The 16,966-nt window shown below is 36.4% G+C and overlaps 2 protein-coding genes across 4 annotated transcripts in view; both read left to right on the forward strand.

Annotated features, from left to right (window-relative positions):
• Positions 1-16,966, forward strand: part of LOC134855173 (charged multivesicular body protein 6-A-like) — a 340,778-nt gene that overhangs the window by 262,626 nt on the left and 61,186 nt on the right. The window lies entirely within an intron of this gene.
• LOC134855170 (uncharacterized) overlaps positions 4,899-16,966 on the forward strand; it is a 37,483-nt gene continuing 25,415 nt past the window's right edge. For 2 of the 3 annotated variants that reach the window (XM_063871593.1, XM_063871594.1), the window contains exon 1: positions 4,899-5,012. Coding sequence is in view for 1 of the 3 variants with exons in the window: in XM_063871592.1 (XP_063727662.1) it covers positions 5,341-5,428 (88 nt within the window). In the remaining 2 variants the exon portion in view is untranslated. Of the gene's footprint in view, positions 5,013-5,269; positions 5,429-16,966 lie in introns of all 3 variants that reach the window. The other variant, XM_063871592.1, reaches the window with a different exon arrangement.

Below are 16,966 nucleotides of genomic sequence, written 5' to 3' on the forward strand. Positions count from 1 at the left end.
ACGTTATTGGAACGTTTAGCCAAACGGTGAGGGCTAGAATATTCTAGTATTTTAAATTTTCAAAAATTCGAGTGATGACGTCACATTTCTGAGAAATGCTGAAACGGCCATTTTAACAAAAAAGCGAGTGAAAAACAGAACAACTTTTATCTGCGATTGCGAACAGAACGAAAATCGAGATTGAAGAAAAACGACAACGAACTACAATAGCAGAGAACGTTCCGAGTTGCAACTATTGTGCTGCTACAATAGTTGCAAGGCCGTTGCCAACAACGGTGAAGGGTGAGAACCAGCCTTCCGGATTGGTGTGAAATTGAACTTAAGGAGCTTGATTCACTGGATTCAAGAATCCGGAAGGGTTTCGGGACTGGAACTTTTAGCCTTTTATATAAACTTTTAGCTTCTTGTCATGTCCTGAATTGAATTTAATTAACAACTGGATTCGTTTTGATAAGGATGAGAAGCTAGGAGTTGGGGGAAAGGGTTGATCCATCTTCGATGGAGATGATGATTTTTATCTACTGAACAAAAACAATAGTAATATGATAAGTAGTAGCCCTGTTTTTAGGAGTGACCTCGTGGTCTGGGGATACTGAGACCCAGCCATGAGCTCACTAATTTTGCATGTAATTCAGTTAATTTGAGCGTTCTGGTCGAAGCCGGAGAACAGTAACGTTTTTGTCAGCCTGATGTAAGAAAGACCACCGAAAAGTACTGGCTTGGTAGAGACGGTGAAAAACATGCAAAGCTCTGTTTAGACGCTAGCCAGTCGTCTTAAGACTTAGTTTTGTTATCCGTCGATATGTATCTTCCGGGCGAATGTCTTTCTCGGGTAAGAAGTTTTGGACCGCACCAATTCGGGCCCCAGGTAGGGACAAGATATTGAAATTTGGAAAATCAAGATGGCGTGCTTGAGAATCCGCAATCAGGAGATTTTTTGAAGATGATGTCTTGAGCAAGTGATATCTTCTGTCGGACATTTTATCGCGGGGCAACCATTGCTACCCCGGTAAACATTTCAAGTATCTGAAACTATTTAATAGCTCAGTTGAAACGATGATGATAAAGTGCAGCGTTCAACGGGACAGAAAAAGAAAACAAAATACTGCCTATGCTAATGGCTAAATTAGATGTATTAGTTTTCATGTCAAAGATTAATGGCAGAAAATGGGCGGGCACTAGGCTCGAAAGTAAAATCAATAGACAGGGTGGAAGCGGCGAATACAAACTTTCAAAAATCAACGCTGCGCGTGGGAAAATGGAGAGACAGCTCGACTTGGTCGAGTACAGCCGGATTAGAATAACTGACTCAGTCCACTTGGGCAACCCTCTCGCCGGCTATTTGGAAATTTTAAAAATCAGAACTCAGCAAGAGGAGTTTTCATGGCATCAGACGACAAGAAAGCTATGGAGAGTTACTTGTCGACATTAATAGCCGGATCAACTCTAAGGCGAATGAGTATGGCACCTTGATGTTATCTAGTGATAAATAAGAGGGCCTTGAACAGCTACTAGATTTTTTTATGATGATCGTTTTTTTGACGGACAGTTTGTCACGACAATGAACATACCGTTGACAGTGACGGCTTATTTATGTTATCGATTTGCGAGAACAGAATCGCAAGTGAGTTCGATAGAGGGCTTGGTGGTGATTGAAAAACTAAATAGGAAGCCGACGAGAGGTCCAAATCAAACCAGCACACTTGGAACTGAGGTAGGCTCTTGGTAGCATGAGTGCCAAAGACGATTCAGCAGGTGCTTGGGTCAAGCAAACGGATGTTGTTTAATTTGCAAGTTTTGTTGTCAAACCAATCACGACTCTCGTACTGGAACAATGGTTGAACGCCATCGTACAATGGACTTTGAAACAAGCGAAAATCTTGCTGCGAGCTTTGTTGAAGCATTATCAAGACATGCCGCTGAAAAAAACCGCCGAAGAATTGACTTATATGGACATATACTGTGAGTTGGAAGAAATATATAGTTTTCGAATAACCCATTCGTTGATGAGGACGCCAGGAAAGCAAACTTTGATTTCGAGCCAGCTGTGGTTTTCGAATATTCGGTAGAGCGGGTTTGAAAAATTAACCTATGAACCATTGCAGCTACACACGTGAGCATAAAATGTGGTTTTTGGATCGATCCACTGAACACCAAACTCGTGACGATGTGGGAACTCATTAAAATTCCAACAGGCATTCGAGTACGAACGCGTGTCTTATATGGAAATAACCTCAGAATTTGAGCTCAAGCTGAACAACGATGAGAATCTGCAAGATTAGTTTGTGATGCACCACTTGTTGGCCTTTGAAGACAGAAGAAAAACGAAACCACGAAACAATCCGAGGCTAATCATTCGACTGATTAAGCAGCGTGGATCGGTCGTGTAACCTGGATTTGAAAACCACTTGCAAGATACTGAAAATCGCCAAAGAGATTGAAATAATATGGGCGAGCCAGAGGTCGATGCTTTGGTTTCATGTGGCTATGACGTAAAGGCTCTTCATGGCTCACTGAAAATCCGTGACTACTGCTGTGAAGCGATTAACTGGATTGCTCTACACAAAAAAAAAGATTAAAACAATGAGGTCAAACAAGTTGACCTGGAGAAGAACGTATACAAATTTCTGCCGGAATCGGGTGCAAAAAGTAGGAGTGAAGCTTCAACCTATTTGTAAGTAAAAAATTTGGGCACGTCTTGTTACTCTGTTGAAACTCTGGGATGAATACTTGAGTACAGTGAAGTGATGGGCCCATAAAACAATTTAAAAAGAAAGTAGAAAAAGACAGAACGTGAAAGAGATGAAATTTTTGATTTGTCCTTGCGTATCAAAACTGGTTAAACTAAGTTAACTAAGCCTTAAACTTTTTGTGCCTTTTTCTGGCACAACGTTATTGTACGCATTATTTCTTTAATTATTTTTTTTTTGACGTTTTAATGAGGTTTGGGAACGCTCACCTGGAAGAGAGGGTACCGCAATACCTTTCCTAACCTTGAATCACTAAGGTTTTAATATTTGGTGGAACGATATTTTTAATAGATAATATTTGATAAGAAACTCTAAGTTGATTTTAAACTGGTGCATGGAACAGTCCACATTCAAAAGTTTTTGAAAATCGATAGCACGGAGAAATTGCTGTGTCATTGGCGTGGATGATCAGAAAAAAAAAGAAATTTATTCTCGGATACATCATTAGGTTGAACATTTTGGGACACCTCTGAAATTTTAGTACGATGCCGTTTGTGGTGAGCTGAGGTAGAGTCGATGATTTGTAAACTGATGTGATTTGTAAAGTTGCGTATAACGACACCGGATCACTATTGTTGACAACAACCCGGATGTAGTGATGGGGCTGTCCGGAGAGTAAGTGCCATTCCGCCAGAAGGCATGTTCGAACCCTCCAAGCAGAACTTGTTATTGCTCGTAGGGTTGGAGTTAAACACTTTTAGAACAGAAATAAGACGCAAATTATGATTAGAAGACTCTAGATGGATTTTTTTAAATTCAATTTGAAACCCAATATTTTGAGAAATGTCAAAATCGCCGTTTGTTTGTAAAGAACAACGAAAACAACAGCCGAATCCTACACGAGAGACAGTCGATTTAGAAAATTTAGAAGAACAAATTGAGTGGATCCGGAAGGTTAAGTGGCAGTTTCGGGAACAATACAAACTCTCCAATACCCTGAAATAGAGAGATTAATGACGTTATATCTTGGGAGTTGGAGATTGGGGGCCCGGTGCCCCTTTAATTTATAATTACTTTTAAATCTCTCCGACTACTGTAGTGCCCTGAATGGTTGAATTTAATTTCGAAAGAGGTTATTGCAGAGCATGAATAGTTTAGAGAAAAGTAAGGTTCAATCCATCTCTACTATAGATCCGTTGTGTAAATGTCATTGAAATTGTGTTAATGTGCAAACCGAGCGAAGGCTCGGTTTGTTACACCGGACGGCCGAGGAAGAAGATCAAAACTCTGACAAATATAGAGATTTATTTAATGATGGATATATTTTTCAACCGATAGCTTTTGAAGTTCATGATGCCGCCGGCCCTAACACTGAGATTTTTCTGAAAAAGTTTTATTAGAGCAGGTAGTTTTCTTAAGCAGAGAATATACCTGCAATACAGGTTGCGAATGCTGCCTGTGTACTCGGCACTAAAAATCGACATTTTCAAGTTTGTTTTCTCAATCTTGTTGGCTTGATTCCAAACCATCGGACTCTCTTCACTTTATGCGCGTTACACTTTACTCTTCCATATCTAATAAATTCCGATAATTTCGACTGGATAATGTGATGAAGGGACTCCTGACTGTAACCTCAGTTACTATGATATTTTCAACCTTCTGATTATCGTAAAATAAACAAAAAAAAGATAGATAAAGTAAAAATAGGTACGTATGTTTTTATGAATGTAGTTTGAACTTGGCTCTGTGTGCCCGGGAGTACTCTCTTAAACAAGATGAGTTTTGCTGTTCAAATTATCTCAAGTTCTCTTCAAGTTCAAAGTACTGGAGATATGTTCGTTGTAGTTTGTTACAAAGTGTTTCCATAGGTAGAAAAGAATTCGTTTTTGAGACCTATTTTGTCTGTGAAATTAACGCTCCTTGAAGATCTGACGTCAGCCAGTCTACATTAGGGACTTTTTCTAGTTTCAGTGATTATTACAATGTTTTTTTTTGGTCAGCGATGTCGCTCATTGTTACCATAAATTTGTTACGCTGTAACTGGTACATTTATTGTATCGCAATTGGTGCAAAGATACGCTTAGCATGTCTGATGCCGACTGCTCAGCTTTTCAATGATCGCATCTTCGCGATTTGGCCACTGTATAAGAGTTTACATAAAAGTATTGTCTTATAAATATTATAAATCTAAATTTTTAAATTTAGATCTGAAATGACAATAGATGGAAGCGACGATAGCTCAGATGTATTGATTGCTCTCAATGCCGTATCTTTTTTACTAGACTGTGACAGTTTTGTGCGAGATGACACCATAATTGAAAAGTTTGTTGTTGCATTTCAAGACCTCACAGCGTACAGTTTGCTCAGTATAGCAGGAAAATTTCAACAAAAATTGCAAATGACCGAATTTTCATTTGCAGTTTTGCCCGGATCAACTCAAAGAATGTACCTCAAATTGTTGTTGTCGATACTTAAATGTAATGAAAACTGGCCTCTGCGAATTTTCAAGAAACTGATAAGTAGTCCGCTCCAAGAAAGCTGCAAAGAAGTTTTTCTTGATTTATTTATTTTTGTATTAGATTCAGAGAATTCAGAGTTGATTCAATTTATTGAAGCCAAGAAAGTACTTATCTGGTTCAAGAGCCGAAATATGTACCTTCGTCAAAAGCTTGCTCATTTCTTAAGCTGCTTAAGGTCGAAACATCTGTTAATTTTCCAAGACATGCTAAATTTTACAGGTGCATTCTTTATAGGTCGACTAAAATGTAAGCAAGCATCATCTCCATCAGTTTAGTTTCAAATCCTCCGCAGAGAACTCTAAAAATTAAGCAAAATCCACGATTTTCTGAACCTTCATGCTTGAAAATTGTTTCTCACAATTTTTAACCCTGCGATAAGCAAGGGTATTGCAATCGGGTACTAGATTTTTTTCCCGTCAACAACTTTGTTCTCTGGACTCATCTTTACCTTGTTTCATAATGTATTCAAATTTAGCTTTAGCGGCCAACTTAGCCTGGAGGTAACGAATATACCTGGGATAGCAAAGGTCCTAGGTTCGAACCTGACCAGGACCTGTTTTTTTTCTTACGGGAAATATTCTGTTTGAAATAAAATTGTCGGCCAATTTTTTGTCTGCTTATCTGTTGACGGCTTAAATGTCACATCTTGGAAGAGTTTTTATATATTTCGTTTCGGAAAATAGTTACATTTTACAAAAATTGTTTTTTCTTGAAACTTTGATGATTTTCAAAAAAAGGGTTTCAATAGAAAGGCCACCCAGTCCCCTCTGTCCCTGAATACTCCTCTAGAGTCTTTTTCTTTACTTGACCTCTCTGTCTATGACCGTTTTGTGAATATTTTCAAATTTTCTCGAAAACTAACCTGTCAAATCTGATATTGTGGGTTCAATGGAAATAATGGGCAGTGGAAAGCACTTCTGTTTTAGTGGACACTCGCAACAGTTTTCACACAAGAAGTTATCGGAAAAGTTATTTTTTCGATTTAACCGTTTTCTGAAGTTTTTGATTTTTCTCGAAAACTACCCTCCCACGTCTGAGATTTTGGGTTCAATCTTAAGTGCAGGTTGGTTTAATGACTTATGTATAAGTGGCTCTGCATAATTTTTTCACCCAAGCTATGGTTCTCGGAAATGTCAATTCAATCTCAAAGTCGGTTTTGGGAATCTTCTCTGCTTAAGACCCCACCCCATAACCTGCTTTTTGCGGAAAAACGTTGAGGATTTTGGAAAGTTTTTTGAACGTTTTTTTTACAAAGTTTTTGAATTTTTGTAAAATTTACCACCAAATCTGAGATGAAAAATTCATTTGAAAGGGTTGCGATAATTGATCCCGCAGAAGCATCGACTTCTTGACTTTGTATAAGATAAATTTTAGCTCCTTGGTAAAATTGATTATCTCGAAATTTTTTTAGTCTTCTCTATTATTTTAGTAAAGGGCAATTAAGGTTTAGGCAAAGTCCAACTTTTTGTGCCGGATTAGTATAGCAATTTATTCAATATCAAACACGTCTTTAGCTGGGCCCCTATGTGGTTCACCTAATTTTTTCAATAACTAAATTTTGTTTTCGCTTATGTTTTTTTTTTATATATGTTGTATCGCATTCGTTGCGAAGCTCCATTTCGCTTCTGTGTCACAATTTTCTGTGGCGCTCCGGCAGTGATGGTGTCAAGTAATCATGTGATTGCGGGTTCAAATCGCACGTCCCCTGCATTTTGCAAGATGAGCTTTTTTAAGTTAGTCATATCTTATTGGGTTCTAATAATATGAGCTCGTGTCAACCCGAATAAAAAACCTTCCGGGTTCGGCTTCTGCATGGATGACAAAAACAAATCAATCGATTAGCGTGAAAAATTTAATCAGAAATCTCCAACACAAATCTAGTCAAATAATGAGAATAGCCTGTCATTATGTTTTTTTTAACGCCTCTTTTTGAAACTCAGAGGTGTCTTCGACCTTAAAATGGACCTGATTTTGTTGCATTCGAAGCGTTACAGGTGTCTTCAGACTGGATCTGGGCTTGCTTTGCGTAGAGTCTTTAGTCTGAAACCGTTCAATGAATCTTAATTCCTGATCTTCAGTCATTCGATGAGTATTCAGCCTTACACTAGGCTTGATTTACAGGCGAAAGATTAAAAATTTCAACCTGTCAAATAAAAAGACGCTTGGCTTAAAATATGAAACGTTTAAAAGTTTTCCCATATATCCTTCCGTCATCGATGACGTTTCTTTGACAGATTTTTGTTCCTCCATTATAATAATGTTTTGAGGTTTGAGTCCATCTAAGTCTTTCATGATATTGTCACTGCTTTCATAGTTGATATTGCCCCACCAGGGCAGGAAATAGTAATTGTGTTTCTATGACAAACACCAAACATTAGGGAGGATCCTAGAATAATGTTGGAGCAATCTTTTACATTGTCAAAGTAGACGATTTTCCGAAAAGGCTTCTGCTTTTTCTCAATTGAGCAGTTCTTCTCGCTGAGAGCTCGATTCATTTCATTTATCCGCGATGAACCTAAACAATGAAAACGCATTTTGCTTCTGAAAGCTAGTGTAGGTTAAAAGCAGTTTTGAAGAGGTACTTTTTCGATTGTTTTTCTGAAAAAGTGTTCAGAAACTCGTCTAAGCTCCACATGTTGACCATTCCATTGTCTAAGTGCTAAAACAGAAATTGAACTGCCTCCAAATGAGTTACGATAATTTTGACTGCGGCTTTCAAAAGTTATGGTCTCTTTTCAGCTCACTTTTTCTCTGTAGAGAGCGAAGATCTTTCAAATATTCAGGTATCTCCTCGCCATGAATTACTTAACACCGTTGATTTAAACATCATAAACACCATTGATTTAAAAGCATTTTGTTCTCTGATAGACAGCCAATGTTATTTGTATTTCAGCACTTTGCATGATTCGTGCTTCTTGATTCCAAATACGAACCGACATGCAGCGTTCTGGACTCAATTTTTCTACCTTGTATTTCGAGATCCAGTTTAGTAACACGTTACAGTAATCGAGTCCGCTAAAAATAAAGCTTTTCACGAGTAAAGTTTTCATTTCAGGGTTTAAAAACTGTTCTTTGCGGTACAGTTTTTTGAGTTTGAGATAGCAAGCAGTACAGCCAGTTTATATGTCTCTCTAAGTTCAAATTCGTATCTATCTTTACGCCCACAGAAGTTTTAAAAGGAACGAGATCGGTTTCCGTGTTTCCCTGAATTAGATTTTCAAGCTCAGGGTTCTTTCTCTTCGACTTGGCGCTCATTATTTGTTTTGTCTGATCTTCAATTTCAGCTTTAATTGTATTAATTTCAAAATTTATCGTTGAATGGTTCGGTTTTTCATCTAGTGATACATATATCAAGGTGTCATCAGCGTAGATTTGGCAAGAGAGACCAAGAGACACCCCTAATGTTTTGAACCGCCCGTCTAGTATATCACTCAAAACTTTGTAGTCTATCGTATCGAAAGCCGCTGATAAGTCTACTCCAAGCACAATTACTAGAGCGTTTTCGTCAAGTTGACATAAAATCTCGTTCATTGTTTTCAACAAGCAGGTTTCTGTTGAATGTTTTCTGCTAAAAGCGGACTGGTTGGTATCTAGAAGCTTATTACTTTCTAGAAAAACTGTTAATTGAGAGGTCACAACCCTTTCAATAATCTTGGATACTGTTATTATATTTGCAACTGATCTGTAATTAATGAAAACTTCCGGGTCCCATGACAGTTTTTTTACAACTAGGATTTTATTGCGTTTGGTAGCAGTGTTCTTTTTTTCAATGCTGTTTTGATAGATGAGGTGGGTAATTCATGAACTTTTTATTTGTAAAGGTTATAAGATACTACCTAGCTAGCGGTCTATCTGTGAATGTCTCTATTCGTTTTTCAACCTGTGTATCTAGTTTAGTATTTCATTGGCATTTCACCTGGATCAGTTCGCTTCGTATTCCCTGTGTGTCAGATGCCAAATCACCAGTAGAATATTATGTTTAGGTAATTTTTGGAGTTAACGTTTTTTCACCTGAGCAAGTGACTTGTAATCAGGAACTACCTGTTTTTACCTCTGAACTCTGCCTAATGAATCACTAGATTTCCCACCTAGTATAGCGGTAAAGAACGTGCTTTTGTATCCCAAAAGACTCCTCTAGAGTCTTTTTCTTTACTTGACCTCTCTGTCTATGACCGTTTTGTGAATATTTTCAAATTTTCTCGAAAACTAACCTGTCAAATCTGATATTGTGGGTTCAATGGAAATAATGGGCAGTGGGAAGCACTTCTGTTTTAGTGGACACTCGCAACAGTTTTCACACAAGAAGTTATCGGAAAAGTTATTTTTTCGATTTAACCGTTTTCTGAAGTTTTTGATTTTTCTCGAAAACTACCCTCCCACGTCTGAGATTTTGGGTTCAATCTTAAGTGCAGGTTGGTTTAATGACTTATGTATAAGTGGCTCTGCATAATTTTTTCACCCAAGCTATGGTTCTCGGAAATGTCAATTCAATCTCAAAGTCGGTTTTGGGAATCTTCTCTGCTTAAGACCCCACCCCATAACCTGCTTTTTGCGGAAAAACGTTGAGGATTTTGGAAAGTTTTTTGAACGTTTTTTTTACAAAGTTTTTGAATTTTTGTAAAATTTACCACCAAATCTGAGATGAAAAATTCATTTGAAAGGGTTGCGATAATTGATCCCGCAGAAGCATCGACTTCTTGACTTTGTATAAGATAAATTTTAGCTCCTTGGTAAAATTGATTATCTCGAAATTTTTTTAGTCTTCTCTATTATTTTAGTAAAGGGCAATTAAGGTTTAGGCAAAGTCCAACTTTTTGTGCCGGATTAGTATAGCAATTTATTCAATATCAAACACGTCTTTAGCTGGGCCCCTATGTGGTTCACCTAATTTTTTCAATAACTAAATTTTGTTTTCGCTTATGTTTTTTTTTTATATATGTTGTATCGCATTCGTTGCGAAGCTCCATTTCGCTTCTGTGTCACAATTTTCTGTGGCGCTCCGGCAGTGATGGTGTCAAGTAATCATGTGATTGCGGGTTCAAATCGCACGTCCCCTGCATTTTGCAAGATGAGCTTTTTTAAGTTAGTCATATCTTATTGGGTTCTAATAATATGAGCTCGTGTCAACCCGAATAAAAAACCTTCCGGGTTCGGCTTCTGCATGGATGACAAAAACAAATCAATCGATTAGCGTGAAAAATTTAATCAGAAATCTCCAACACAAATCTAGTCAAATAATGAGAATAGCCTGTCATTATGTTTTTTTTAACGCCTCTTTTTGAAACTCAGAGGTGTCTTCGACCTTAAAATGGACCTGATTTTGTTGCATTCGAAGCGTTACAGGTGTCTTCAGACTGGATCTGGGCTTGCTTTGCGTAGAGTCTTTAGTCTGAAACCGTTCAATGAATCTTAATTCCTGATCTTCAGTCATTCGATGAGTATTCAGCCTTACACTAGGCTTGATTTACAGGCGAAAGATTAAAAATTTCAACCTGTCAAATAAAAAGACGCTTGGCTTAAAATATGAAACGTTTAAAAGTTTTCCCATATATCCTTCCGTCATCGATGACGTTTCTTTGACAGATTTTTGTTCCTCCATTATAATAATGTTTTGAGGTTTGAGTCCATCTAAGTCTTTCATGATATTGTCACTGCTTTCATAGTTGATATTGCCCCACCAGGGCAGGAAATAGTAATTGTGTTTCTATGACAAACACCAAACATTAGGGAGGATCCTAGAATAATGTTGGAGCAATCTTTTACATTGTCAAAGTAGACGATTTTCCGAAAAGGCTTCTGCTTTTTCTCAATTGAGCAGTTCTTCTCGCTGAGAGCTCGATTCATTTCATTTATCCGCGATGAACCTAAACAATGAAAACGCATTTTGCTTCTGAAAGCTAGTGTAGGTTAAAAGCAGTTTTGAAGAGGTACTTTTTCGATTGTTTTTCTGAAAAAGTGTTCAGAAACTCGTCTAAGCTCCACATGTTGACCATTCCATTGTCTAAGTGCTAAAACAGAAATTGAACTGCCTCCAAATGAGTTACGATAATTTTGACTGCGGCTTTCAAAAGTTATGGTCTCTTTTCAGCTCACTTTTTCTCTGTAGAGAGCGAAGATCTTTCAAATATTCAGGTATCTCCTCGCCATGAATTACTTAACACCGTTGATTTAAACATCATAAACACCATTGATTTAAAAGCATTTTGTTCTCTGATAGACAGCCAATGTTATTTGTATTTCAGCACTTTGCATGATTCGTGCTTCTTGATTCCAAATACGAACCGACATGCAGCGTTCTGGACTCAATTTTTCTACCTTGTATTTCGAGATCCAGTTTAGTAACACGTTACAGTAATCGAGTCCGCTAAAAATAAAGCTTTTCACGAGTAAAGTTTTCATTTCAGGGTTTAAAAACTGTTCTTTGCGGTACAGTTTTTTGAGTTTGAGATAGCAAGCAGTACAGCCAGTTTATATGTCTCTCTAAGTTCAAATTCGTATCTATCTTTACGCCCACAGAAGTTTTAAAAGGAACGAGATCGGTTTCCGTGTTTCCCTGAATAAGATTTTCAAGCTCAGGGTTCTTTCTCTTCGACTTGGCGCTCATTATTTGTTTTGTCTGATCTTCAATTTCAGCTTTAATTGTATTAATTTCAAAATTTATCGTTGAATGGTTCGGTTTTTCATCTAGTGATACATATATCAAGGTGTCATCAGCGTAGATTTGGCAAGAGAGACCAAGAGACACCCCTAATGTTTTGAACCGCCCGTCTAGTATATCACTCAAAACTTTGTAGTCTATCGTATCGAAAGCCGCTGATAAGTCTACTCCAAGCACAATTACTAGAGCGTTTTCGTCAAGTTGACATAAAATCTCGTTCATTGTTTTCAACAAGCAGGTTTCTGTTGAATGTTTTCTGCTAAAAGCGGACTGGTTGGTATCTAGAAGCTTATTACTTTCTAGAAAAACTGTTAATTGAGAGGTCACAACCCTTTCAATAATCTTGGATACTGTTATTATATTTGCAACTGATCTGTAATTAATGAAAACTTCCGGGTCCCATGACAGTTTTTTTACAACTAGGATTTTATTGCGTTTGGTAGCAGTGTTCTTTTTTTCAATGCTGTTTTGATAGATGAGGTGGGTAATTCATGAACTTTTTATTTGTAAAGGTTATAAGATACTACCTAGCTAGCGGTCTATCTGTGAATGTCTCTATTCGTTTTTCAACCTGTGTATCTAGTTTAGTATTTCATTGGCATTTCACCTGGATCAGTTCGCTTCGTATTCCCTGTGTGTCAGATTCCAAATCACCAGTAGAATATTATGTTTAAGTAATTTTTGGAGTTAACGTTTTTTCACCTGAGCAAGTGACTTGTAATCAGGAACTACCTGTTTTTACCTCTGAACTCTGCCTAATGAATCACTAGATTTCCCACCTAGTATAGCGGTAAAGAACGTGCTTTTGTATCCCAAGGTCTGAGGTTAGAGAGTCCATGACAAATCTTGTTTTTTCAATTTTCGTGGAAATTTCTTGTGAAAGCTTGAAATGTCGGTCTTGTGCTTGTCCAATGTCGAAAGTTTTAGAAATGTCGGTCTTTTTTGTATCTAAGTTGAAATTAAAGTGCTACTCTCGGTGCAAATGGGTAAGCTTCATGAGCAGTCTTATGCCAAGTGCTTTGACATTTGATTATGAATAAGCTTACACAGTTGATGCTTTTTTATTCCATCAATTGAACCGAAAGTAGCTATTTGCTTCATATAACAGTATAATTAAATCTCTTTGTGGAAATTGCCTACGTCGAATTTGTTCGCGAGATTTTTGAAATTCATAATTTGTACGCCATTTGATGTAATACATTCTAATTTAATACATGCAAAGTTAATTGGCTTATTACATTCCAAATTATTACATGAAAAATTTGAATTTCTCTGCTTTTAAAGCTCCTGATTTTTTGCCGCTTTCTTGCTCGTGTTTGCGAAGTTTCAGCTTCGCCTCTATGTCTTAAATTGAAAAATCTGATATTGTTTAGATTCCGATTTGAACTGCCTCCAAATGAGTTACGATAATTTTGACTGCGGCTTTCAAATATTATGGTCTCTTTCATCTCACTTTTTTTCTGTAGAGAGCAAAGATCTTTCAAATATTCAGGTATCTCCTCGCCATGAATTGCTTTACACCGTTGATTTAAACACCATAAACACCGTTGATTTAAAAACTTTTCGTTCTCTGATAGACAGCCAATGTTATTTGTATTTCAGCGTTTTGCATGATTCGTGCTTCTTGATTCCAAATACGAACCGACATGCAGCGTTCTGGACGCGTTGCAATTTTTCTACCTTGTATTTCGAGATCCCGTTTAGTAACACGTTACAGTAATCGTGTCCGCTAAAAATAAGGTTTTTCACCGTAAAGTTTTCATTTCAAGTCCATGACAAATCTTGTTCTTTCAATTTTCCTGGAAATTTCTTGTGAAAGCTTGAAATGTCGGTCTTGTGCTTGTCCAGTGTCGAAAGTTTTAGAAATGTCGGTCTTTTTTGTATCTAAGTTGAAATTAAAGTGCTACTCTCGGTGCAAATGGGTAAGCTTCATGAGCAGTCTTATGCCAAGTGCTTTGACATTTGATTATGAATAAGCTTACACAGTTGATGCTTTTTTATTCCATCAATTGAACCGAAAGTAGCTATTTGCTTCATATAACAGTATAATCAAATCTCTTTGTGGAAATTGCCTACGTCGAATTTGTTCGCGAGATTTTTGAAATTCATAATTTGTACGCCATTTGATGTAATACATTCTAATTTAATACATGCAAAGTTAATTGGCTTATTACATTCCAAATTATTACATGAAAAATTTGAATTTATCTGCTTTTAAAGCTCCTGATTTTTTGCCGCTTTCTTGCTCGTGTTTTGCGAAGTTTCAGCTTCGCCTCTATGTCTAAAATTGAAAAATCTGATATTGTTTAGATTCCGATTTTTGCTTTAATTGTATGTTGTGTTGGCCACCTGATATTGTCGGGTGAAGGGCAAAACCTGATTTTTTTTGGGTCTCACTGGTGTTTCGATTCAACGGCTGTCTACCCCTGTATTATCGTCTTAATTTTCGCTCGATAAGTGACTCTGAGTGCTTGTTTAAAACTGATTAATCTAATTTTGACATGTTTTACTCAAATTGTTAAAATTTTGAAACTGCTGTAGATAATTATAACGATTTTGTAGCTACTGTCTCCTTTCTCTCCTTGCGGCGCAGAAACATTGGTCAAAAATTGATGTAACCCTAGATCCCCCCAGTGGAACTCAGGGATAAACTAGAAAAAAAAATCACAGTTGACCATGTAATAAATTTAAAAATATAATATTTCAACTCAGCCGATTGTTGCAAGTTATTTCGAAACCATTATTTTCCAGACCAACTTTTGAGATAGAGATCAATAATACCAAAAGATAACAAATTATATTAAGCGCAAATATCTCATCGTCATCAAATCTGTTCATTTTCATAGCACTTTCCTAAAATTTATTTTATCCTTCAATTTTTTGCGAAGCCATTTTTTTTAAATGTTTTACATTATTGTTACGTTTCTTTTTTTAATGATCAACAAGAAGAAGGGTCTGATCCAGGAAGTGAATTTAATACGAAATTATGAGAGCAGTAATTTATGTTCGACCTTTTCATTGCTAATTTAGAGTCAAAAAAGAAGTTCGGCGTATATTTTTTCTGAATTTTTTGGTTTTTGAATGTTACGACGCGAAAAGATTTCGTAATTTTATTATATCAGTTCAGGTGGAATTAGTTATACGAGCAACGCTTTTTTTCTTAAGATTGTTCCACTTAATCAACCAGTCGCAACCATCCTTTGTAGTTTAATTTTACCAATTTCAGATAGCATTATCTATATGCTATCTGAAAATGGCAAATAATTTTTATATAAATTTTATTTTGATCTCAAAGCTCAAAAAATTTGATTAGGAGAAAAATCTTTTTTTTAAATATATTCATTATTTGTGAAAACATTGTGGTCAAGTTAACATGCAAATTATTTTAAGTTTTGTCTTTTTAATGTCTAAATAGATACGCATAAATAATTCCCGTTACGCTCTCAGCATCATGAAGAAACTCTTCAAAGCGCGCATGATTAAGTCCAGAACATGGCCAATATCTTTTTAAATTTGAACTCAAGAAGTCGATATCTTCAATGGGGTATAAAAATTTTTGTTGAAAACTATTATTTCGATCGGCGAAAACTGACCAATAAAAAAACCACACCGAACATAAATATTCCGTTTTCTTCGAAAGTCGGTACAATAATGGCAATCTCAGTCGCGCCAATGTTTTGTGGGCTTTATAAAAGAGGCTATGACTCGATAGGCAGATTAGAACCGGTTATTGCCGAAGAACGGAAAAGGGCGTCCACCGGGGACCCTAAACCGACAATTGGCTGAGTAGTCTTAAACCAATAAATTATTCACTTGGCCTCACTTAAAAAAATATATGCGCTTGTGTAGAAACTGATTTTGATTGGAATTTCATGGAAGAAAAGGTTACTTCAGTATTTTTGACTTCAAACGTGGAAAATACTCTTGCAGGGTACCAGGGTTGGTACGCTGATTTAAACAAAAAAAAACAACAAAAAATGTTGAATTTAATCATAGAGGAAATAGTGGAACCACCAGTGGGTTTAGGGGGATTGGGGCGGGGATGGTCTCTCGTTTGTACTATTTTGAGATCTCCTTTCGTGGCTGACGGACAATAATTTTTTCTAAAGGCGCCCTTTGGCGCCAATATAGACTAAATTTGATTTTATAAACTAAACGCGATTTTTTGGTCAAGATTTTCCAAAAAGTGCTCAAAGTGCGTTCTTTGACCTGGTTTTTTTTAAATTTTGCCTGCGGCGCAGAAACATTGGTCAAAAATCGATATAATTCTAGATCCCCCCAGTGGAACTCAGGGATAAACTAGAAAAAAATCATAGTCGACCATGTAATAAAATTAAAAATATAATATTTCAACTCAGCCGATTGTTGCAAGTTATTTCAAAACCATTATTTTCAATACCAACTTTTGAGATAGAGATCAATAATACTAAAAGATAACAAATTCTGTTAAGCGCAAATATCTCATCGTCATCAAATCTGTTCATTTTCATAGCATTTTCCTAAAATATATTTTATCCTTCAATTTTTGCGAAGCCATTTTTTTCTTTATTATGTTTTACATTATTGTTGCGTTTCTTTTTTTTAATGATAAACAAGAGGAAGGGTCTGATCCAGACAGGGAACTTAATACGAAATTATGAGAGCAGCAATTTATGTTGGACCTTTTCATTGCTAATTTAGAGTCAAAAAAGAAGTTCGGCGTATATTTTTTCTGAATTTTTTGGTTTTTGAATGTTACGACGCGAAAAGGTTTCGTAATTTTATATCAGTTCAAGTGGAAATAGTCATACGAGCAACGCTTTTTTCTTAAGATTGTTTCACTTAATCAACCAGTCGCAACCAACCTATGTAGTTTAATTTTACCAATTTCAGATAGCATTATCTATATGCTATCTGAAATTGGCAAATAAATTTTATTTTTATCTCAAAGCTCAAAAAATTTGATTTGGAAAAAAATCTCTTCTTTTTTAATATATTCATTATTTTTTGAAAACATTTTGGTCAAGTTAACGTGCAAATTATTTTAAGTTATGTCTTTTTAATGTCTAAATCTTTAAACAAATGCTTCTAACCAAAAAAAACATAATTGCAGTGCTTTT

The sequence above is a fragment of the Symsagittifera roscoffensis genome, chromosome 10 (genome assembly GCF_963678635.1).
Source record: "Symsagittifera roscoffensis chromosome 10, txSymRosc1.1, whole genome shotgun sequence".
NCBI lineage: Eukaryota > Metazoa > Xenacoelomorpha > Acoela > Convolutidae > Symsagittifera > Symsagittifera roscoffensis.